This window comes from Cygnus olor, chromosome 19 (assembly GCF_009769625.2).
Source record: "Cygnus olor isolate bCygOlo1 chromosome 19, bCygOlo1.pri.v2, whole genome shotgun sequence".
Classification (NCBI taxonomy): domain Eukaryota; kingdom Metazoa; phylum Chordata; class Aves; order Anseriformes; family Anatidae; genus Cygnus; species Cygnus olor.
This window is the reverse complement of record NC_049187.1, coordinates 423,553-447,860: the sequence shown is the minus strand read 5'-3', so window position 1 is coordinate 447,860 and position 24,308 is coordinate 423,553. Positions and strand designations below refer to the sequence as shown.

General features: G+C 51.4%; 1 protein-coding gene across 11 annotated transcripts; it reads left to right on the top strand.

Moving 5' to 3' along the window:
* The first annotated feature begins 251 nt into the window (after positions 1–251).
* TRAF2 (TNF receptor associated factor 2) lies at positions 252–23,932 on the top strand. 11 transcript variants are annotated; one of them, XM_040531976.1, is made up of 12 exons: positions 252–605; positions 761–1,091; positions 2,958–3,178; positions 3,774–3,852; positions 4,246–4,344; positions 11,756–11,917; positions 14,677–14,751; positions 16,505–16,579; positions 17,277–17,654; positions 18,600–18,777; positions 22,279–22,427; positions 23,179–23,932. In XM_040531976.1, the coding sequence occupies exons 3-12, from the start codon at positions 2,991–2,993 to the stop codon at positions 23,395–23,397; spliced, it is 1,602 nt and encodes a 533-aa protein (XP_040387910.1). In that variant the 5' UTR covers positions 252–605; positions 761–1,091; positions 2,958–2,990; the 3' UTR covers positions 23,398–23,932. The 11 variants fall into 11 exon arrangements, with proteins under 11 accessions (XP_040387910.1, XP_040387911.1, XP_040387918.1 ...); XM_040531977.1 differs by having other exon boundaries at positions 252–727; positions 911–1,091; XM_040531981.1 differs by lacking the exon at positions 11,756–11,917 and having other exon boundaries at positions 253–605.
* Positions 23,933–24,308: the final 376 nt, after the last annotated feature.

Sequence of the window (24,308 nt, the reverse complement as noted above, 5' to 3'; positions counted from 1 at the left end):
ACCTTTGCGCTCTGAGAGGCTACCGCAAGTGCCAATAAACTCGACGCCGAGGAGGGATTGGCCGAAGCCGCAGCGCTGTCAGAATTACCAGCCAATAGCCGCGCCCGCGTGGCGGAGTGTGCTGAGGGGGCGGTGGCCGGGCGGTGCGGGCGGGCCCGGGGCGCCCCGGGGGCCGCAGCGTGACGGAGCCGCGGGGTCCCGGGGGGCCGCGGCGGGGCCGGGCCGGGCCGGGGGGAGCCCCGCCGGCAGCTCCCTCGGCTGCGGTGCGATCAAATCCCCGACCTCCGCCCGAGTCATCCGAGGAGCCGCGCGGTGCGGCCGGGAAGCCCCCGCAGGGCCTCTCCCCGCTTCTGAAACGCGGGGGGCGGCGGGCGGCGGGGAAGCCCTGGGCGGTGCTTTCGGGGGTTCTCAGCAGCACCGAAGCCGGGAGGAGCGGGTGGCTTCCAGGCCGGGGCCGGCCCGGGCACTGCCTGAGTCAGGCCCTTTCCCAGCTGGCGGGGCTCCCCCTTCTCGCTGCCGGTCATTCCGCTGCTCTGTCGTCGCTTCGGGCTCGGCTCCCGCGGCCCGAGGAGCGGGGGAAGGAGCGCTCTGGGGAATGCTGCTGGGTGCGTGCTCCCCGGTGCGCAGCTCGCTCTGCTTCTGGCCACGTGGCGGCCAACGGAGCATTGCGGCAGCGGGTTCGTTTGGGGCAGGCCTGGCTGGGCCCCCTCTGTGGCCAGCAGCCCAGGTAAGTCGTTGCTGATCAGTTCCTTCTCTACAGGAATCGATTTCAACGCGTCCTGCCCCCAGCACTACTCCTGTCAGGGTCACATTTTGTACAGGAAATGGAGAAGGGGATTTTCTTCACCGGATTACACAAACCGGTGAAGAACTTTAGCAATGAGGAGTTTTTTACACTTGCACTTCCCAGACAAGCGCGGCTGTGCCAGGAAAAGGAACGTTGCAACACAAGAACTGAAGCAGTGCCAGCGAGGGCACGCGGTGGTGCTTGTCCTGGAGGAACAGCGTAGTGCAAATTCCCGGTGCTGTCGCGTGCACGGGGACACAGCTCGTGGCCTCGACCTCAGCAGAGCCATCCCACTTGACACCAGGTGAGACTCAGGGCTTACCCCCGGAGGTGGAGTGAGCTGTGAAGTTTCTGCCGAATGTCAGTTTTCCTAGGCTTTGCTCTCCCTCTGGGGTGTCCCCTGGTGCGTCCCCACCAGCTCTCTTCTGTCTCATGCGTGCCATGTCTCCCAGGGGCTCTTGTGCCTTTTTCTGGTCATGCTCGGGGGTGACCACAGCCAGCCCAGGACAGTGCCGTGGGGCTGCATTTCCTGGACGGCTCTTGTAGCGGTCCCTGCCTCTGTGCACACTTCTGGAGGGGCACGGGGCAGCCGAGATATCAGGAGAGGAGCAGCGTCCTGGTGCCCCCTGCTAGCGCTGGATGCCGATGCACTGTGGGGTAGTTGGTAACTTCATGTCAGCCTGCTGCCTGGGGTTGGGGTGCGTGGCACCCAGGCGTGCATTTGAACGCCTGGGGCAGCCTTGGCCCTGTGAAGTGGATGGGAGCGCAGCAGGCTCTGCTCTCTGTACTCGCCAGGAACATTCATCCTTACTCCCCAGGCTTCCTCCCTTCCTCGCATCGTGATCAGCATCCGCCCTTGTCCGTCCGGCTTCTGCTGCGGGCTGCAGCTCGCCACCAGCACAGCTCTGCCGTCCACAGAGAGCCGTGCAGGTGGTGGTTCAGTGCCCGGCACGTGGCCCCCGTCCTCCGCAGGAGCCCCCAGGAAGGCTTCCACCAGCCCCGCAGCTCGCACCTCACCTCAGCGCCCGCCTGAGCCGCGCGCGGGTGCTGGAGGGACTGGCAGGGCACGTGCTCGCTCCAGCCGGCGGGGCAGCGTGGAGGAGCTGGTGGCTCCCCAAACTCACCGGTAACCAGCTCAGCCCTCAGCGTAGCGCGGGGCTGCACGGGGAGCTGCCCTAACCTCTGGTCCCGGGCCGTCCTGGCAGCCAGGGCTATGTGGGAGAAGCGCCCTGACCGCGCCCCGGGGCTCTGGGCATTCCGTTAGAGGGGCAGCATCGGAGTGGTTCCGCCCGGTTTTGCCCGAGCAGGATTTCCCCGGCGTCCAGTGAATTCCCCTGCGTGGGGAGGACGAGAGCTCCCCGCGCCCCGCAGCCCTCGTGGGGGGGGCTTCAGGTCACCCCCTCCCCCCGCCCCCCGCGGCTCCCTGCCCCCGCGGGGCTCCTGGGCGGGGAGCTGAGCCCCGGGGGGGGCGCGGCTGCGGGTCGGGACCACGGCGGTCAGGCGCCGAGCTGAGCCGTGCGCTGCCGTGACCCTCAGCGGCGCCGAGTTCCCCCGCGGGAAGCGCCTCGGAGCCCGGCGGGACGGGGCTGCGGGGTTCGGCCCGCCCCGCCGCCGGGTCCCCGCCGTTCCGGGGAGGGGGGGCGGAGAGGGGCGGAGCCCGGCGCCGCTTCCGGTGCGGGGCGCGGGCGGACGGGCCGGTGAGTGCCGGGCGGCGGGGGGCGGCCCTGGGCCGGGGCGGGGGGGCCCGGCCGAGCCCTGCCCCGTGCGGCGCGACCCCGGGCCGCTGCTCCGCCCCGCCGGGCCGCGGCGTTGCTGGGACTCGCTGCCGCCCCCGGGGTTCGCTGCCGCCCCCGGGCCGCCCGGCCCCGGCCCTTCCCGGCGCGGCGGCGGCAGCGCTGGGGCCGGGAGCCCCGGTTTGTCCGGCGGGGCCGCGTGCCGGTGAGCTGGGCTCGGGGCTCGGCGGGGCCTCCCCGCTGCCTCCGTGCGCCCCGGGCTCGAGGCTGCAGCTCGAGGGCGAGTCGCCGTCCGCGCTCCTGACGAGGCCGAGGCGGTCCCGCGGCTCCCGGCGGCCTGCCTGCTGCTGGCCTTAGGGCTCGGCTGCTGTGAGGGCTCGTGAGAAGCCACCGGCAGGCGGTCGTAAGCAAGCGGGGGAAATATTTTTCGTTTTCAGGCTCTGGATCGGCGGGCGGAATTCTTCGTTCACATGGCAGCAGCAAACTCTACTCCACCAGGCTCTTTGGATCTAAACCAGCCTGGATTTTCAAAGGCGATACTGGGAACTAAACTGGAGGTGAAATACCTCTGTTCGGATTGCAAGAACATTCTGAGGAGGCCGTTTCAAGCTCAGTGTGGACATCGCTACTGTTCTTATTGTCTGAAGAAAATCATAAGGTAACTTCTCTGCCTCCGGTCTAGAAACAAGATGCTTAAAAGTAAGCAGAAGCAAAAGAAGAGCTGAAAGTCGTTATTTTCAGGGTCATCTCCGTGAAGGAGCTGTGTTTAGTCTTTGATTAAAGAAAGCATCAGGCCCCTTCTTTAAGGGAGCGTGTAAGCTCTGACTTGCTTTTGTTGTTCGGGGGGTTGATTCAAAGTTCACTTTTCCGGAGTCTCCCGGATTGTTTTTTGCAGCTCTGGCAGCAGTGCAGGTGGAGCGCTGATCTCCTTCAGTCTTCATCAAAGCCACTGTAGGAACTTCCTAAAAGTGATGGTGGCATGTGTGAGGAAAATTAAGCACACATTGACTTTCAGAAAAGTTCGTTTGTGTTTTATCTTGCTTTTGCCTTTGAATGAAATTGAGTAGAACAGTTAATCGTGAGACAAGAAGCCATTGGAAGCGGGCATCCAGAATACAATTGAGCAAAGGCTCGATGTATTGTCTTTAGAATAAGAAAATTCTTTCATTTTGTTAAGTTATTAGGAATCTCCTATTATTTATTATATCAATTGGCCTCGTTTTTGTTACGTGTTTATTTTTTTTATCTGCTAGTTCTGGACCTCAAAAGTGTGCAAGCTGTATTGAGGAAGGGATATATGAAGAAGGAATTTCTATTTTGGAAACCAGCTCAGTAAGTAAAATTGCATGTTTTGTTGTTTGTTAGCTTTTAAAAGTAAACTCACTGATGTTGTTAATACCATTTGTGGTTTCTGTTTAAAGCACGAGTTCTGAGATTGCCTTATTCTTAGGAAATGTTCCCTCAAGTAGTGAGAATTACGATGAGTCTGGTGGACTCCACAGCCTCTAAAATCCAGGTTATGTTAATATAGCAATGGCCTACTTAAAAGCTGTAATAAAGGTTTGTTTGCCATTAACACACCTCTGAGGATGTGATGTGGCAACTGGCTTGGGAGGAGTTTTTTTTTTTTTTTTCTTAAAGAATTGATAATAAGGAACGAAGAGACTGGACCAAGACTGCAACCCCTCAATAATTTCTGTGGTTGGTTTGTTTTTTCCATTGCAGGCTTTCCCAGACAACGCAGCTCGTCGGGAGGTGGAAAGTCTGCCTGCTGTCTGTATTAACGATGGTTGCACGTGGAAGGGGACTATTAAGGAGTACGAGGTAAATCTCAAAGGAAGGCTTTTGATGTCTGTGTGCTCTTTCTTTCCTCTGTGTATGTGCAATGTTAGGGGAGGCTCAGGTGTTCTTCCTTTCTGCTGATGCTGACAGTGATGGTGGAAGAACTGTCAAGAAATTGTGCCACGTAACGACAGTGTTAAGTTTGCTGTGCTGTGTGAACCTACAACCTATTTCCAACCTGTGAGCGTGGGGAAAGTGGCCTGGCTGTGATCCGGTTTCCAGCCAGCTGCTTCTGCCAGCTACGGTGCCATGTAGTGTCTGCAGGAGATGGGCAGTGAACTTGGGCATCATTCACTGTCTCGCCACACATCGCTTCGAGTCGCTCTGGACCACCAGACCGTTGGACAGAATGGCTTTCTGCTCTTCTTTGGAATGGTTTTGCCCTGCCCTTCCTGGGGAGCGCATCAGCTCTTTAATTCAGGCCTTCTTTAGATGGCACAGGGCATTTATTTGGTCCTTAGCATGTGTACAGCTAATGTGCCACATGAGAATTGTGTTCTGACAACTGCAGAGAACCACGCGCTTCTCTGTGCTTTCCAACAAGTCAACACTGCTGTGGAGATGGCATTGTTAAAACGTGTTGGCAGTTAGGAGCAACGTTTATTCACCTGTGAAGTTTTGGTGCTCCTGAGGGACAGTTTTGTCATCCGTACTGGAGTGGAAGGATGTGAAGAGCCTGAGATAAGAGGAATCAACGTTTTTTTCCCTCCAGCACTAGCCCTAGGTAAAGATTGTTGCCGTGTTGTTTGTGGAGCTTTGGTAGTGGCTGAGATGTGTATCAGGAAAAGGTTTAAGCTCCATTTGGATTCTCTTAGCAATGCCCGTGCAAGGAAGAGAGAGCACAACTGGGGGTTGTGCTTGAGTGTTCTGCTTGGCTTGCTGAGCCTGGGACCAGAGGGGCATCCTGCACCTGTGCTTCCTTGTGCTCTTGTCCGGAGCTTTCAACTTTTTCGCTCTACAGTGCTGCCCAAAGGATAGTAGGATGTTAAATGCTTCTCCTGCTTTGAACCCGTTCTTTTTAGATCTGTAAGTGGCACGTGGTGTGTGTGCATGTGGCTGAATAAACATCAAGTTAAAAGCTTAACACCGGCACAGCAGAGAAAACTGAGGAGTTGCATTCAGAGCACTGGGTTTTACTGAGGTTCCAGGGCCAAGCTGTTCTGTTGGTGCCTGCAGATTGTTTGGCCCACGCTTTAATTTGTGCCGGTGACCTGTTGCTTTTAATGCACGGTTCTCGTGCCTGCTGCAGCGTTCAAAATGGTCACTGTAGTGAGTGAGCTTATCTCTGTTAGCCTAAACCAAACGACATTTGTCAGCAGCTTGCAGTGCTAACGTCAGGGTGCTGTGACTGATGAGCTCTTCTGATTTTTTTTCTCCTGGATTTAAAAGAAGTCTTGAAGATAAGTTCTTCAGGGTGCAGCAAAAAATCATCAGATGCCAAAGGTTCTTAATGTGGTCAAAAGCAGGCGTGGGTCCAGCCGGTACTTGCACGAGAAACGTTAAAGAGGCAACAAGCTAAGCCTCTCTTCTTGCAGGGGTGTGTGCGTGTAGCGCTTTGGGTTCTTGTGCACAACTGTTTAAGAGAGTCTGAGCTGGTAAGGCTGCGCTTCGTTTTTCACTCTCCGTGTAATCTTCAAAAGGCCCTGAGAAATGTTTCACTAGAAAAGTGTTTCCAAGAGCGTTTCCTGGAGTTCCTGGGCTGCGGCTCTGTGGTGCTGTGCTCAGCTGCTGCAGCCATCGTTAGCCTGGGGCTGGGACGTTGGCGGTGCTGCTCGGTCTGTCCTGGGGGGGCTTTGCCCCTGCTGCTGAGCACAGTGCAGCCTGTGCTAGCAAGGGAAACGCTGTTTTGTGCCCTCCCTGGAAAAGCTAATTCTTGGCAGAGAGCTGGTGAGGGGAGGTAGGGTCAGGCTGGTGTTGCCTCTCCTGCCAGCTGCCTGCACAACAGCTGTGGCATTTCACCGAGCCAGGCTGTCCTCGCGTGGTCGGGAGCTGGGGAGGCGGTGGTGTGTGTGCCTGAGGGGTACTGGCGAAAGGAGCTGTCAGACAAAGGCGTTAGCCTGGAGCCTCTAGCATACGTGAACTGATGTTAAACGGCGACTTCTGGGTAGACTTACTAGCTTGGCGCTGGTTTGGTGTCAGCTCATCTTTGCAGTTTGCCTCATGCTGTACGGTTGCATCTGTAGCCAGAAATGTGTGTAACGTCCTGCAGCAGCTCAGCGCTCCCACTATGGAAAGTCCCTTGCTGTGCTATTTCCGACAGGACATGGAAAGTCCCTAAGAGCTAAATCATTGTTTGCTCATTTAAGAATTGTGCAGTATTGGTACTGAGAGACTTATTTGGCTGCCGTTCTCTTACAAATCAAGAAACACTGTCACTTCTGGATTGCTAATGTTATCCGAGTTATGAGAAAGGAAAAAAAAATGCACTGTAGCTGAAAAGTTCTAGATGTTCAACTTTAAATAAATAAATTATTTAATCTCAGTTTTGCTTTCTGTCCAGGCTCCCAAAGTTCAAGTCTCAAAGGGACGTACAAAACTGAAAGAGTGAAATCTGCTTGGACATGACTTGCACTTCTGCTTAAAGTTGTGCGAAGCATACAAAATATTTACGTGCTTAGAACATGTCTGGCTTTACAAATGCATTTTCCTGACTACTGGATGCAGTTGTGAATATTTAGTAGCATTTGGATAAAGTATTTTGTGGTGGGACTGGAGGGGTTTTTCCTTTTAATCTCTAACCTCTTTTCATATATAGGTTTCCTGATAAGTCTGCCCGAGTGTACATGAAGGAAAGCAGGCTGTGGGCAGAAGCCTTTAGATTTAGGTGGAAAATCTGAGGAGGGTTGCAGAAACTAAAAGTAGCCCATTCTAAGACCAAGAAAATGTCCTGTGATATCCAGGTAGAGGGAGTTTGGGGAAACAGTGCAGACACCTCTGTTGGAGGTGGAGGCCTTAAGTCCTCTCATTCCTCAGCACTGACGCGTGTTTCTTTTCTCTGGTTGCCTCTCTACCGCTCTATCAGAATGTCTCCAGTTCTCACATGCCTTTTATTTTCACCTTCCCCACCCCTGGCTCCCTCTCCTCGTCCCCGCCTGCAGTACCCGCAGGTCCCGCGTTCTGCTGGCGCGCTGCCTGGTGGCCGCGCCGCCCTCGCTGCCGCCCCGGCCAAGCGAGGTGGGCATCGCGTCCGCCGGGTCAGCCCAACAGGTAGCTTCGGCACCCGCGGGCCAAGCAGGAGGGGTTGGGGTGGGAGGGGAGGGCTGCAGAGGGGTGTTTGCGTGGTCAGCTGTGTTCTCATTTATAACCTCAGGGCTTTTAGCTTCATTTCTTACGAAATACAGAATTGTTTGAGACGTAGAGAAACTAAATTGTATACGTTTTGTAAGGAGGAAAACTACGGTCTGAAGTTTAATCCTGGTGGCTGTATTTAAGCTGAGATAAATATTGATTCACTGGGGGGAGTGCTAGTAAAACATAAGCTCAGCCCGTCTGACTGTCACCCGTGGTGATGGTCTGTCCTTACCCAAGCCGGAGAGTATGTGTTTTCCTTGTAGTAAACTGCCGCCTTGATTTTGAAGAGTTCCCTTTAATCAAAGCCTAAAAGGCTGTGGAAGATGCAAAACTCAGAACTTAAGTGCTAGTCCTCCAAAGCCTGTGCTGTTGGAGAGCGTGCCTGCAGCCCCTCCAGGGCTCTGTGGTTTCCCGGGACCGGGAGGACCAGGTACCTGGGAATTCCTTCCTGCCCTGTGCTCCTACAGTTCCCTTGGAGGTGATGAAGGAGCCCTGGAATGCTTTGTGTAGGGAAAACTGTCCTTCCCCAGAAATGTTTCTGGGGGCCCTGAGCTGGGGGTCTCCTCCTTCGTGATGCTTTATGACCCCTCTTTCCAGCCGTGTCCCTGCGAATGCCCTAACAGCTTTTGGTGGTGGTTTTCAACTTCAGCGTCAGGCTTTTGTGTGTTGTTTGGAACAGAGCTGCTGATCTTTGAAACTACTTTGCCCGGTTCCTTTTGCCTCAGAACTGTAATGTTAAATATTTTATAGCAGCGTTACCTGTATAGGTACAGCTTTTTAAGTGTTGGGGCAAGCGTACTTGGTGACGCTGTACCGGAGCAACCAGAGTTCCTTGTAAAATCAGGAACGGTGTTTGTCTTTTTTGAAGATTCTGGCTTCAAGTTACAGTATGGTCTTGAAGGGTCATTTGCAGCCAGCTCCAGCCTGTTCGGCAGTATCCCCCATGCCCGGATCCCTCTCTCCTGGGAGGATCCATTATCTACAGTACCTTGCACTTGCAGATAAAGGTGATCTAAAGGACCTCCTGTTTTAGCAGAAAGGACGCGATACACCTTTACTTTCCAGAGCTGGAGCTGAGGTCCACAAACAAAACCTGGCCTCCCTTGCAGTCCCTCAAGTTGAGTTTCTGTGGCTGGCTGCCCAGAAGCTAGGCAGCTTCCCGTCCAAGCTGCGTGGTGGGAGGTAAGCCACGGGGAGTGCCCGAGAGCGCGCGTGGGAGGGGGCTGGAAAGCCCCACCAGCAGAGGGTCTGCTCTCAGTGCTCGCCCCAAGAAGCAGCTCAGCCTTGTTGTGGTGGCACACCCGATTAACAGCCTTAACATCTGCCCCTTTGAAAACAAAGAACTGTAACTTGCTAACTTTGAAGCTGAGAAGGGTAATGTGTCCCACTGAAGCCTCGACGTGAAGCCCCTCGGAAGCCTCGGTTTGAACACAGCTTTCGGAGACAGGAATTCCTTGGGTTCCAGATACCGGGCAGGTGCCAAAGCCACGACCGTGCATTCACCCTTGTTTAAAAGGTAGAGGCGGTTTCAGCTTTTTCGATAAAGTGATTGGGTTTGAGATCAAGCTGCTCACCGTGGGCTTGACTTCTCCAGTTTGCAAAAGCCATCTGTCCCCTTCTGCGAGCGCCCGTGCTGCTCTTGGCCTTGTTCTGTGGCAGCCCTTCTGTGCGAGGCCTGTGCCTTCCCTCTGCTAGGCACAGCCTCGGCTGCGAGGCACAGTGTCTGCGCTGCCTTTGCTCACCACCTGTGTGCTGCAGAACGTCACCTGTCTTAACCGTGCCCTTTCTAACGTGAAGGGCCAGCTAGCCGGTGAGAGATTCCAGCCTGAGCTGCCAATTTCGATGTGAGAGGTCAAGGTGAAGCTTTGCATGCTGGTGAAAATACTGCTTAAAGAATGGGGGAGATCTCACGTGTGGTCGGGGTCTGGTTGTGGGCATGGTCAGTGTTTTTAGCATGCTTAGAGCAGAGCTGTCAAATTTTTGTCAAAGCTTTCCTGCTGCTAATTAATGACAGTTTGGCTGCCAGAACGGCGTATTGGCGGTGAACTCAAAGTAGTGCTATGAATGTGCATCGTTAGCATGGTGGCATGATTGGAATCCACTCCCTGGTGACAGTTTGCTGTTAAGCAGTGACCTTGTTAGATATGAACAGCACATCTTGATGATTTTTTCACACGACCGTAACTGGTGATTGTAGCCTGGAGTTACCTCCGGGTCACATGTTCCAATTCCTTTGAACCTCACTATTTGTCAAACAGCAGTTTACCAAGACTTGGAACAGTCCAGTGCGGTAATTCTTAATTTGCTTGGCAAGCGGATTTCGTCTTTTTGTTTCAAAGCCACGCTGACCATACCTGCAGCAGGGGCGCAGCGATGCAGCAGCTCTGACTGACAGCCTTGCACGTGCTCTGGGCAGCGGCTGCACCTCCACCCAGGAGCAGTTCACACTGACACCAGGTCAGGTTCAGGCTTGGGCTTTTCTAGATTGTTCTGAGGCCCAGCCCCTCCATTTCAGACTAGAATCTCCCTGCCAAAGTCATTCCTCTGGGATGGTGGGGATTGCAAAACACAAGAATTTGAAGAAAGCATCCTTGAGTAACCCGGAGCCTAGTACTTGGGTAGTTCAAAGCAAGTAGGGAAAGACGGAGTCTGTCATAGGAGATGTTAGAAAACCTGCTGCTGCTTTCAGAAGTTTCTTGTGCCTTCAACTTTCTTCAAACCCTGCTATTGCTTTACAAGCTCCTTCAGCACAAGAAATGCTGCCTTGAATTCTTTAAAATAAAGCCTAAATCAAATGTCTGTCTAATCAGTCCTAAAAGCTGATTAATAAAATAACAGAATGCTGAAAGCAAAAGTTCTTCTGCAACTGAGGTCCTCATTCTGAAACCAGAAGTGAGCAAGGCCCTGCGAAACCCATGACATCATTTCTGCCAATTTTCGTGCTCAACTCGGATGAAAGCTGAGGCTTTGGCCGGCAGAGTAAGGGCTGTGATGGTTCCCGGTTCCCTCGCTGACGTGCGTGCTTAACTAAAGTTCAAAGCTGTGAGTGGTACTGGTGTGGACTTAATCTGTGGTTTTGGTAGTTTCTTTGAGGTTTAAGTAGCTGTGATGTCAAGTGGACTTGCTTGTTCTCTCGGCAGCGTGTCCCAGCAAAGGGAGCAGTTTGTGTCTGGCATCTACTGATGCGATGTTCTCAGAAAGCTCCCTTTCCCCTGGCGCTGTGAATCACAGACTGGGTCCTGGAGACCCGTTTTCAGTGTTTTCTCTACAAATCTGTGGGCCCACCTTTTTCCTTGTGCCCAGGCTAAGATGCCTGGGCTTGCGACTGTCAAAGCTCTGGCAGTGCTCTGTTGTGCCACTTCCCCTACAGCTGTTTTTCCTCTGCATTCCTGTTAATTTTCCTTCCTCTTAGGTGCGCCCGCCCTTGCTGCCAAGCCTTTCAGCTTTGCCTGTGCTTCTTGTTGCTGTTTTCATGCTCTGAGGGTGCTGCTGGCTCTCACTGAGCAATGTGCACCTGTGGGAGGCTTTGCAGAAGAGCCAAGTTGTGCAGCCTACCCCAAGCCTGTCCTTCTGTGTGTCCGGTGTCCCTGGCCACCCTGCTCTGTGCCTGTAACCCTGGGCGGGGGGGGGGGCTCCAGCAAAGGCATCTCGCAGCTGCTGGTTGCTGCTCTCAGCTGCTTGCCTTGTCTCCTAGCCAGAGGGGAAGCGTTGTGTCATGCCGATGGATTTCCTAGTGCAGTTGAAAGACCTCCGTAAAAACAGGTTTGTGGTAATGTGCCAGCTTATGAGCAGGGCAGCTGAGGGCAGATGCGCATCCCGTTCTGCCACCTTGATGCAGGGATAATAACTTTCATCAGTTACCTCTTCTGTAGTTCAGGTTTAGCGAAGCTTTGAGACACAGAGCAGCAATCAGATTAAACTGCAGTTTTCCCTTTTGTCTTATTTACACAGGCTCAGCAGCGCAGCTCATCCTGGCGTTCCTTAGCAGATGATCATTACATCCTCCAGGGATCAGCTGCTGTTACTAAACCCAGCTTCTTTGCCTGTGTGTCTGCGCTTTTCCGTACGGCTGTACTGAAATGTGCTGCTCTTGTTGTCACAGAGCTGCCATGAGGGGAACTGCCCGTTCCTGCTGATTGAGTGCCAGGCATGTAAGGGACTGATCACACTGAATGACAAGGAGCGCCACTCTGAGCGGGAGTGCCCCGAGAGAAACCTCAACTGCAAATACTGCAAATTGCTTTTCTACTTTCCTGATATTAAGGTATGAGAGTTACAGCACGCGCACAGGCAGGCGTGGTCGTATGCGACCCGGAGGCAAGGGGAAGAGTGCTGGATGTCCCTGTTGCAGCCCACCTGTGCTGCTCTGGAGAGGAGTAGGGGCAGGTGTTACTGTGCCGAGCGGCTGCAAGGGTCACCTGCAAGCATGTGCACCGTGAACAGATGCTCGCACGTTACCGTGGTCCTTCCAAAGGGGGTGATACCTGATTTTTTCCAGTCTCTCAGGTGGGCTCCTGATCACCTGTTCTGATGGAGATGTAACTGGTGTGTCGTACAGCGGTGTCACTGGGTTATCTTGCTGTTTATTTCTAGGGAGGGAAGTCCAGTTTGCGAGAGCACCCAGAGGTTTTTGGTTTTAGCTTAGTGGGAAGAGGGGGGTGTTATCATGGAGGCTGTGAACTCTGCCCACGTTTTTTTCCTGCTGCTGTTGAATGCTGGGCCCTGACCTGCAGGCCAGTCTGAGCCTTGGTTTCCAACTGGTGGGTGAAGTCAGTGCTGAGGTGGCTGGAGAAATAGCCCTAAAGGTCTGAGTCAGGCTGTGGTCTTTCAGCTCTGCTTTAATTCTTTTATTGTCATCTCCCCTCTCCCACCCCCTATCTAACTTGATTTTCATTGCAGGTTCACAGTGAAAAAACAACTTTGCTCTTACCTAGCATGTTTGCAGTGATGGCTTTCCTAAGCTGCCTAAAATATTTGTAGCGAATGCCTGACGGTCAGAGTTGCCTGTCCTTGCTGCAGCAAAGCTCACGAATGTGGGTTTGGGAGAGCTGTAAACGGGAGGATTGCCCCATTCCTGGGGGAGTGGAGTGCTGCGGTTCGGGCTTGTGTGTCAGCCCCTGCCCCAGCTGCTGGGTGGGGTGGGTGCCTTTGAGCAGATCCACTCCTCTCCGTGTGGGCACCTTCCTCCGGCACCCATGGGGAAGGGGCAGGGGCAGGGGATTCCAGAGGAGCCCTAAACTCTTCGCATAAAAATGTTTGTCGAGAGGTTTGGATCTGTGCTGGCTGGAGCACGTGTTTCTGGGTGTCTTAAGCAATTTACACACAGACCAGGTGCACGTGCAGCTGAGCCGTGTGGTGCTGTTCAATGAGTGCTTTCCTTGTCTGGCTGTGAGCTCAGTGCACGTCTCAGATTTGCATGTATGTGGTATGTTATATCGTGGTGCAACTTGGCATCAAAATGGGAGGTAAACGCTACGTGGTGTGTTAGAATAGCAGGGAGGTGGGGAGAGGGGAGTGCAAGGGGAGGCTGATTTGCAAGGAGGTGATAATTTCGCACATAGCAACTTGCACAGGAGAAGGCAAGTTTTAAATACCCCCTTCTTAAATAGCTGTATCTGCAGTGACATCTCCTCCTCCAGCCAGCCTGTAGCGTCTGTTCTTATGCCAGCATTTTGTGGGTCATGGGGAAGATGCTATCTGGCGCTTCTGGAACATGAGAGCAGGAGGTGGATAGAAGAAAGGGTTCAACCCCTCCGTGTGAGGGGGATGAAGGAACGTGCTTTGCCTCAGGCTTCCTCTGCAGGTGCTAATCCAGGCTGTCCATGTGCGTCCAGCTGAGATGCAGAGGCTGGGAGGTCACTCTTCCAGGGACAGTGCAGTGAGACCTCTGACTCTGATTACTCATTTAAAGTATAAAAAGGAGAGAGTAACTAACAAGCCAAACCTGAGCCACTAATAGGTTTCACTTTCCAGTTTCTGATGTGGTAACAGTACAGAACAGCTTGTCCATGTCCCTCCCCCCCCTCCGAGAATAACTTCTTTTAATAAAGAATAAATGTGACCAAGTTTTCAAAGCATTTAGTTTCAGATAACTAGTTTATAAGTATTTCATTTTTTTTCTGTTACTACCACAGGGGTATAGTTAAATATGCTTATCTTTTAATCTGAATTTTGAACTACATTTTAATGGCATTTATAATGATGTGTCAAAGTTCACGTAACCTTGGATAGAAATGTATCACGTGTTTCGGCTGGGTGGTGTATAAAGAGAGAAGGTTTAACTAGTGTGGAAATAATACAGAAAGCAGAGGCATGTTCCATCAGTCCCATGTTAGCTGGTACTGCTGGCCCTAGGATCTGCAGAGGACGGAGGATCACATTGCCATGATCATTTATTCAGCTTCTCTGGCCACAAAACAAGTCGTGAGCTCTTGCTACAGGTGTGGGTGCTTGTGTGCAGGGACTGTTAAGTGAAATTGTTTTGAAATACTTTTTTCTTTCTGGTTGAAATATGATTTCCTGTTGAACTGATCCAAATGTGAAGATTCTGTCAGACAGTTCAGCTCAGCACATGACAGGCTATGGGTTCATACTTCAGCTGACTGATAACCATTACAGTGGAAAAATTATACAAATTATCTTGCTGAGGTACTCTTACTTCACTTAACCTGCCTGAACGTGTATTTTCCTGCCAAAGCCGTAAAGTGAGCTTCCTGTTGATTATCTTGTCCATCAAAATAGTAATTTGATTATTTTTTTTCTTTCGAAATTATTATAGCAACTTCTTAAATTGAGGCTGAGACTTGGAAGGCTATATAAGCACCCAAAATTCTGGTAGCCTGGAGATTGCAGAAATGAGTCAGCAAAAAGACTTCCCAGCATGACCAAAATTTGAGATAAGTTGGTTGAGGACAGCCCTCTCACGTAATACAGAACTGTGCCTGTTGAGCTGTATTCATCTTAGTAACCTTCTTGGGGCCTTTATTTAGAGGACCAAATAGTCTCCTGTTGATTCTTTTACAGGCTCACGATGAAGTCTGCCCTAAGTTTCCATTGACTTGTGAAGGCTGTGGGAAGAAAAAGATTCCAAGAGAGAAGGTATCCGACCGCTGGGGAGCTGTGTGTGATGGCATCTGGGGTCCGGGGTGACTACAACCAGAGCTTCTCAGGGCTGGGAGGAAAACTTGGACCATTAGAAAGTGGAGTGGGGAGAGCAACTAGGTGCCAGCAGTTTGTACAAATCCGACTTTTCCAGAAAGTTGAAAATACTGGTAGGGTGTTGGGGAAGGTGTCTAGTTAGCACTTGTAGTTCAGCGGTAATACTGCTAACGTAATCTTCCTATGACTTCTGAATTTACCATGTGTAGATACAGGACTTCCGTAGGAAAAGCACACTTGTGGGTTTAAAGGGTAACTTTTTCCTATGTAAAGCGACTATCTTTACCACTAGCGCAATCTTGAGAAGCAATCCCATCTCCAGCTAAAATTTTTTTTGAATTAATCATGTAAATGAATCCGTATCTAGTAGGGCCTCTATGCTGCTGACTCCTGGTGCGAGGCACAAAAGTCTGAAAGTCAAAGTTTTGGGAAACATCTTCAAAAAACACATTCAGCTGAAACTGTCCTGCCTGCTGTGGGCAAATATTTTTAACAGTGCTGTTGCAAAAGGCCTTTGTGTCAGGGCGGGGGACATAGAAGCATCAAAAAATGAGTAAAGAGTTCTTCAAAACAGCCAGCGTAATAAAGGACTTTGTGCTGTGATCTTCGGATGCTGATCTGCTTGTCTGCAGGCTGAAGCTGGAGCCCAGCAAAGAGTAGGCTTATGCTTGCAGGATTCCCATACATGATCTGTTGTTTGTTTAAATGATAACTCCCTCTTTTATCTTTTTCCAAACTTTTGTTAACTGCAGAAATTGTAGCCCTAGTCCTGCAGCGTGTAACTGAGTAACCTGACTCATTAAACAAGCCAGATGGATCTAGAAGTTTTTTAAAAAGTGGTTTAAAAACAGTTTCAGTTGATATCTGTTGTGGCAAACGTAGGTGTTAAATGTGGAATGAAGCTGTTGTTCAGAATACACCACTGATATCTAATGATGAGAGATATCAAAAGCGAGATGATGGTGTGCCAGTGCTTGTTAGCATTACTCATACATTGTGTGGGAACCCAAAGGAGTCATCTTGTAGGCTAGAGGATTATTGGCGCTTTTCTATAGAAATATCCAGCCTCAGCCTCTGTTCTTCGTGGCAGCTGCCAGATGTGAGGTGGCTGAGGTGTGGTGTGCCTACGTCCTCCAGCAAATGGGTACTGGATGCAGCAGAGGACCTTCCCTTGCAGAGGTGGATCTGCAGTAGTTGCTATAAACACTCAGGCAGGACCATCAGAAAGCTCTTTGTTCTCAGATTTATAATGCTTAGTTGGAAGTAAAAATATCAAACTGTGGCACATCCCCACCAGGGTTACGTGAATTGTACACGTGTAAATGGATACCTTTTTCATAGGGCTGTTCCTCATCCCTCCTCTTCTTCTTCAATGAAGCTCGTTGCTCAGCATCCATAATGTGTATCTGTGCTATCTTCTTTTTCTTGCGTGTGTAGGTGAGAGGTGGGACCTCCTAGTCGTAGAGAAAAATAAAACTTCCTTGCAGATGTCAGTGCTGTATTTAAATTACAGTGGCAATCCCAACTAATGGCAGGCAGTGTCCAGGTTTAACCATACGCTTTGGAAGCTAGTGATTAGTGAAGGCTTGGTTGTTCTTTAGTTTGTTTTCAGTTTCCTAGACCTCAGTGAGACAGAAGGGGGGTTACTTGGGTCACATAAGATCTGTCTAACGTTATCTTCTTTCTTTTCTAGTTTCAGGACCATGTGAAGACTTGTGGCAAATGTAAAGTGCCTTGTAGATTTAAGGTTGTTGGATGTGCTGAGATGGTAAGGGTTTGTCTGTTCGTGTTTATCTTAGGGACTTGTTTTTCAGTTCCAGTGTTAAAACCTCCAGACCACTGTAGCCCAAACTTCTGCAGCTGCTTGTATTCAGCTATTTGAACAAAATGGTGTTTTAAACCCTTTGCAAATGCAGCCCAACATCATCTGCTGTCCGGACGTTGGGTACCAGAAAATGAACTTAACACAGAAGGAAACCTTCTTGAGAAACGCACTGAGTACTTTGAGGTTCCTGGTGGTCGTGTCACTGACAGCTGTAAGCTTAGAACTGGGTGTACAGTGTCTTATTCTCCTGCTAGAGCTTGAACAAGGCAATGTTTCTCCATGTGACTTAGTTTTCGTAGCTCTTACTGGTGATGTTAATATAAATCCATTCTCAGGGGGATTATGTGAGGCTTTGTCCTTCGGTGTCATTAAGTATATCTGAGCCCTTTTGCAAAGGAATGGAGGAAGACAAAGTACAATAGTATGTGCAGCTGAGGAAATGTTAAGCATCCATCATTATATATGATTGAAGCTTTTCTTTTTAAAAAAATCCACCAACTAACATTTTAAAATTATTTTTCTTTGGTTTTTCCCCTTTATAATTTAAAGCTAATGTTGTGGCCTCAAGGAGGATTTTTTTCTGTGGATGGTGAGAGCATAGCTTGAGCTTGTTGAATGGGATGTATTTCTCTTCGTGTAGGTGGAAAATGAAAGGCTACCAGAACATGAAACCAAGTGTCTGGCGGAGCATCTGTACATGCTACTGAGTTTTGTGCTTAGCCTCAAGAGTGGCTCTGGAGACCTGAAGCATCTTCCTGCCCTTTCCTCATCACAAAGTAACTCCCCACTACTGGCAGCAAACTCTTTGTGCTCAGAGTCAGAGCTCTCCAAATCCATGGAGCTCTCCAAGTCCCTGGAGCTCTTGGGAAGATGTGAGGCCCTTGAGAGGAAAACAATGACCTTTGAGAACATTGTCTGCGTGCTCAACCGGGAGGTGGAAAGAGTGTCTCTAACAGCTGAAGCCTATAGTCGGCAACATCGACTAGACCAGGAAAAAATTGAATCTCTGAGTAACAAGGTATGTAACCGCTGGATAGGGCTTTCCAGCACTCTGAGCAGAGCTTTTTCAGTTCACTTTCTATGTTACTAGTTAGCAAAACTTCACCATGTAGTCCTCAATCTCCATAAATCTGAAGGTAGAACTAAAATATCGTTTGTGCCCATGCCCAACCCTCAAAAGCTTCCTGGAAAAGATGGGAATCAAACTGACATGCAGAAAGTATTCAGGTCTCTGTTAGTAATGAAATGATGCGCACATCTTAGGTAAAGTTTTCCAGTGAGAAGCAGAGTACCCAGCATTTCACTGAATCTCTTGGAATTTGTGGGCCTTACCACTTTCCAAACCTTTCATAAGGAGCCTAGTCATCAATGCTACATCATTGATGCATTGTACCTAGCATGGTCTAGAGTGAAGAAGCTGCCCTGGCCGCTGTGCTCCAGTACTGTCCCAGCTGCGTGCTGCCCTTGTGTCTTGGTGACTGGGAATTCTGCAGTTTGTAGCTAATCTTTGCGCTCTCAGCATGAGATCTGCCAATATAGATGTAACCCTGCCGCCTAGCAGCAATTAACTGTGGCGAGACCTTCTTGGCTCTGTGTAGGTTCTTCTGTTTCTCAGTCTAGTTTTGTCACAAAGAGGACTTTTTTCCCCCCATCCTCACCTCTTGGGTCATAACATACCGGAACTGCTCATTGAGAGGATTTTTCCGTTCACTGCAAGAAAGTTTCCAGTTCAGACACAGAGTTGCATTAATGTGTCGTCTTCAGAATGGCAGGACACAAAAGGAACTTCTGGTGAATTGGCTTATGGTGTTAATCTTCTCCCCCCTGTGGCCCTTTGTCGCTTCTGGAGAATGTCTGTCACTAAAGATCAGACCTGAAGGGGATTCTGGTGGCTGCTGGCTTTCTTAGGGCTCACAGCAGAACGTGTGTCTAACCAGGCTGCACCATGTGTCCCACCGAGCAGGTTCGGCAGCTGGAAAGGAGCATTGGGCTCAAAGATCTGGCCATGGCTGAGATGGAGGAAAAGATCCGCAACATGGAAGCTTCCACCTACGATGGTGTTTTCATCTGGAAGATAACAGACTTTGCCAGGAAGCGCCAGGAGGCGATAACAGGCCGCTCTCCTGCGATCTTCTCTCCAGGTTATTGCCCGAAAAATAGCAAAAGCCTTTTGTGCCTCAGCTGGGTGTGGGATTTGTAATGGTGACCTTTGCAAGTGACATACTTGGCCATTCAGATGTAATTCTGTTCTCTCCCTCTTTCCCAGGGGAATCTGAACCACTTATTTTTTTATTCTTATTTTAAAAGCAACGAGCGAAATAAGTGCTCTGCTTATCGCAGAAGACCTTTTTAATTTCTCATAGTGGAAAGTGTAAACATCGTAGTTCCAGAATAGCCCTGCATGATTCTTTAGTTACAGTTAAAATACCCAGAGACAGTAAAGCCAGCAATAAACTGGTTAAGCAAGGGAAGAAATCAGAAATAAGCTTTAGAGCCCAAAGCATGAAGTTGCAAAAGACAGTGTCTAAATAAAGCCCATACCATACACAGGGAAGTGCTTGGGCATCTATTCCAGGAGGGGGCTCTCCTTGTGGAACTTGCCCAGCCTTGTTGCTTCAGTTTTTAAAAACAAACAAAAAAAAGAAAAATCTCATTAAAGAATTCGTTGTGATCTAGCTTGTTTGCTTATGAAAGCATTTCTCAGGATTGTAGCTGTGAGATGAAACCATCTCTGCACACAATTCATTGCTTGATGGGGTGCGTGCCTCACAAAGAACAGTTGAGGAGGTGAGTTTGTGTTTCCCTGAGTAGGAATCTCTTAGATCTAAGCATGCTGGAGAGCTTTTTCAAAACATCCACTTGCACATGAGCCAAGAGCATGTATGCTGCACCTGCTTCCTGGTGTAATGAAAAATCAGGTTGTTGCTGGACCAGGAGACAAAAACAATTGCTTTTTAAAAACTATTTAAAAAATCTTTTCTGGATGAAGGCTGTATAGGTCCTTTTTCATGAAAAACTGAAAGAAAAAAGGATTCCCCCTTTTCAGGGGAACTGAACTAAACTGCTACTGAAACTGTCTGCATGCAATTAGCATTTCCTTTTAAAAGTCAGTGACAGCTGTGGAAAACCCCTGTTCTCTGTTCTAGAAAGGCAGCACTTCCTTCCTTCTCAGCGTGTATAAATCAGGTTCAAATCTGTTCTGTTTGGCTTAGAGGCAGGGCCTTAAATCTTGCATCCTGTCTGTTTCCTGCACAGTGCTCAGGAGCTTCTTGACCTCAGCATCTCCTGAGGCTGCAGTTTTGAGGCAGAGTCTGGACCGAGCTGACAGCTCGTCCTCCTGGCCTCTGGCCACCAGCATCCGCTGCTCACTGTGCTGGGCTCTGGGGCTGCCCGCACCCTTCACGAGCTGATACAACCTGGTGTCCTCGCTGGGGGACTGGGATTCTTTCCTAGGGTGAGGAACCAAGTCAGCTGGTGGAGGGCTATAAGCAGGAGTCGGCTGGAGGGCAGGAGCGGAGTGGAGGAGCTGGGGAGGGAGAGGGGGGTGAGACCTCTTTGAATGCAGATTTCTTCTGTCCAGATGTTTGCTCGATGGTGCTCTGAATGCACAGCTCCTCCCAGAGCTGCACCTTGTGTTTCCTGTGGCCTCCTCCTTGGCGCTGCATGCAGCCTGGTCCCCATCCCGCAGTGGTGTGGTGCTGCCAGTAAATCATCAGGAAAGTGAGAGCAGGCGAATGCCAGTCTCGGCTCTTTTTGTAAAGCACTTCATCAAAGGAAAAACAATACAACAATACCTTTTGGGCCACCAGACTGTTTTGTGGTGCTGGTTGATACCAGCAGTCTGCTAGTGAAAGTACTGTTCATGGCTGGAGGGACTGGAAGGTAAAGGTTGCCTCTGCTGAACACACAAGGATGTTTATGGAAGAGACAGGACTTTTTTTTTTTTTCTCTTGGCAAGAGCAAAGTACAAGGCCTTGTTTCCTTCTGTATTTGATTGTGGTGTTAGATGAGAGATTTTCATTCCCTGTGCTGCTTTACCTGAGAAAACTAGGCTGAGAAACAAATACTTTTTTTTTTTTTAAAACAAAAACCAAAAACGTGCGGAGGTGTTTTTTTCCTCCTACGGAGTGAAATAATAGTAATTTTCAGCCTGGGAAAGAGAGAGCTGTGAATGGGATGAAAAAGGGAAACGAGTGTAATTGTTGGTTTTGTATTAAAACGTAAGACCAAGGAGATACCACATGAGATCTGTTTTAAAACAAATAGAAGAAAGTACAGTTACTGCTCTCAATTGCATTGGCAGGAGAAAACAATTGCTGCAGGATTTTGCGAAGGCCCAAACTGTGAGAGTTCAAAAGGCAAATCCACCCAGCAAGGGTGGATCCAGGGCAGCCCCCAGGTGAAGCTCCTGCTCGGCAGCTGCTGGCCGCCAGGAGCGGGCAGCTTGCTGGGATCCTGCTTTGCCTCTGACGTGCGTTGCCTTTGCTCGCAGTCGGTGGGAAGCGGGGCACCTGTCCCTGCTGCTGCTTTGGGTCCACTGGCCTGGTGTGCGTGCATGCTCCCGCTGGCGTCCTTCCCCCAGGTCTCTGCCTGGCTGCACGCTGGCAGGGTCACAGGAGTGCTGAGAAGCCCCAGGCTGAGGGGTGGGCTGTGAGGATGAGCTGCCTGGACTAGCAGAAGATGGCGTCTGCCCCAACGCCCCTCGCTTTAGGGGAAGCTGGTAGAGAGAAGGCTGCCTAGAGGAAGCGGGCTGGGCGCGTCAGTAGGCATGGACATGGCAAAGCCATGGCAAAGCCCTGATTTTCTGCTCCTGCGTGTCTGGCCCGTGGAAGCGCATGGCCTCTCTGCCGCTGCCAGCGCGCTCGTTCAGAAACCTGCACCAAGTCACACGCAAAGCGCCACCCGCAGTCACTTCGGCGTGCCGCCGGGCTGCCCCAGGCCTGCGTTGCTACGAGGGGGCAGCTGGCAGCGGTACCCACTTCTGAGGCCCTGCATGAAGTTGGGAGGGCACCATGGGCGTTGTTAGAATTGTTTGGAAGCAAGGGACGCCAGTGCCTGGGAGCACCGCTGGCTTGCTGAGCCTCTGCTCTGGTCAGGGGCAGTCGGCTTACGAAGAGGGTGCAGTGAGTACCAGGCACGCTGTGCCCCGCCTCGGGTGTTCTGCATCTGTTTGCTCTTACCCGTCAGGGCTGCTGTGGTGAGCTGTCGCTCACCGTAAGGCATTTGCTGGCTGCGTGCAGCACAAAGGGTTGGTCTGCGGTGGGGCGGGGGGGGGATCGCACCGGGACCTGGCAGAGCTCCATCTCGGCCTATGTCCGGGGAACCTCAGGTGTCCTCGGCGTGCGGGAGGGCAGGGAGAGGCTGTGCTGTGGGCAGCCTCTGCGATCCGTGCTGCAGCACTGTGCTTCTCGTCTGGGTTGAGGGGCTTGTGGGGGCCTCGGCCTTAACTGTTTCCAAGGCAGTCCACAATCACGTCTGACCGTTGTCTGTCTGTGGTGGCTTTCTGGAACGTATCCGTGGTGTTTTAAGATCCCAGCCTGGTTTCTTCTAGGATCCAAACCGCAGAGTCCTCAAAGTTCAGAGGAAACTGCTGGTGATAGGCTTTGCTGGTTCTCACCCTCACTGTGTCTGTTTCGCAACAGCTTTCTACACAAGCAAGTATGGCTACAAGATGTGTCTGCGCGTTTACCTGAACGGGGATGGCACCGGGCGTGGGACCCATCTGTCCCTGTTCTTTGTGGTGATGAAAGGACCCAATGATGCTCTTCTTCGCTGGCCTTTCAACCAGAAGGTAGGCTCGGGATGAAGCCTGCCACGCCTAGCGATGTGCCACCCTGAAGCTCTGAGCCCACCTGAGCTGTGAGGCACCAGCCGTCCGGCCTACTGCCATCAGCCACCCTGGGGATTCCCCTGTTGTGCTGAAAGCACCACGTGTGCTATGGGGCGGGACGTGTGAAACAGCAAAGGCTGTGGCAGGAGAACAGCGTGTCTGGAGGGCAAGCGGAGCCTCTGCACTCATGTGGGACTGGGGAAGATTGTCATCTCTGGACTCTATTCTGTGGCTGCTGCTGGTGCTTTTGATGCTTGCTCAGCATCAAAAGTTCAGATTTCAGTGCCTAGACCTGCAGGGTTTGCAAAACGCTTGAAGGCTGAGCCAGGGCTTACCGATACAAAGAGGGCCGCCTTCTTTCTCAGTGGGATGGGAACGCTCTGGAACCTAATGAAATAGCTGTGTGGAGTATTGGTAGCAAGCTTCATGGCATCCAGTTTTAGGCTTTCACAGTCAGTGACAGCCCTGTTCTACCGCACAGAAGTTTCCAGTGACAAGGCAGGATGTGGGGAGCATTTCTGCAGAATGTCAGAGGTGACATTCTGTGCTGACCCTAGTTACAGGCATTTTCCAGATTTGTAGATGTGTAATGTGGCTTATGGTTGCATCTGTACGTGAATGCTTAACAGGGTTAATGTGAGCAAATCACTGGGCTGGGTTTCACTGTCCTTTTTATTCAGCTGCTCTTGTGTCTTTTCACATTTCTCCACAGGTAACTCTGATGCTCTTGGATCAGAACAACCGGGAGCACATCATCGATGCTTTCCGCCCTGACGTGACATCCTCCTCCTTCCAGCGACCCATCACGGAAATGAACATTGCCAGCGGGTGCCCGCTGTTCTGCCCCGTCTCCATGATGGAAGCGAAGAACTCCTATGTCCGTGATGACGCCATCTTTATTAAAGCCATCGTTGACCTCACAGGCCTCTAGCCCTCCTCGCCTCCAGGAGCAGTGAACACAGAGCCAGCCCCATGGGGCACCCCCCTCTCGTGCTGCCCTGCAGGCAGGTCTTGGAGTGAGGAGGGGGCAGAAAGCAGAGGGGGAGAAGCCTATACCTAGCCCCTTCCCAAAAAGGGACCTTCTCTGCGCTGAGCGGCAGCAAGGTGTCTGATGGGAACCCTCTTCCCTGGTGTCAGAGAGACTTTTCCAGAGACGAGGTTAGGGTGGACATTGACAGTTTGCATGGTACAGGGGTCACCTGCAGGGACTTGGATATCTGAACTGCCGGTTCACCACGCTGGTTTCCCAGCGGGAGCAAGTGCAGCTCGCTCTGCCAGGTCAGCGCGTGGCCTCAGCTCTCTGTAGCGAAACAAGGATTTGGCCTGCCTGAGCACCACCTCATCCATCTGGGATTTTCTTCAGAGAGCTCTGTGGTCCTGAAGGTAGTGCTGGCTGAAGGAATACCGCTGCCCCATGCTGGGGCTGGTTTGCGCCTCGCTGTCAGGAAGGCTGCAGCACTTGTCTGCCAGGATGGGCTTGGGCGGTGCTGCCTGGCTTGCTGCTGTTCTCGTGCCACTGATGTCCACATGGAGGAACTGAGGTGGCACAGGGGGAGCAGGGCCCTGTGCCCAGCTGTAGCTGGGTTTTTGACTGGGGGCGTGCTCTGGGCGTGTGTGGTGGATGGGCTGGCAGCACCAGGGCTGCCTGTGAGGAAAAACAAAAGCGACTGTCCCCTGCAGCCTGCCCCTCCTCTCAGGGGAGAGGAGGTGACTGCAGGGCTTGTGCCTGCCCCAGGCAGACTTTTAGTGAGACCCTGCCCCTCAGCATTGTGTCGGGGGGCGGTGGGTGCAGTGGTGGAAGCTAGCTTCAGGCACACACAGATGCTCATGAGCGTGCTTTAA

What these genes read in the sequence shown, in the direction of transcription:
- TRAF2 (XM_040531976.1), top strand. Translation starts at nt 2,991, where the DNA reads ATGGCAGCAGCAAACTCTACTCCACCAGGCTCTTTGGATCTAAACCAG. An exon ending in TCTACTTTCCTGATATTAAG is followed by an intron (nt 11,918 to 14,676) that starts GTATGAGAGTTA and finishes ATTCTTTTACAG; the next exon opens with GCTCACGATGAAGTCTGCCC. An exon ending in GCTGGCCTTTCAACCAGAAG is followed by an intron (nt 22,428 to 23,178) that starts GTAGGCTCGGGA and finishes ATTTCTCCACAG; the next exon opens with GTAACTCTGATGCTCTTGGA.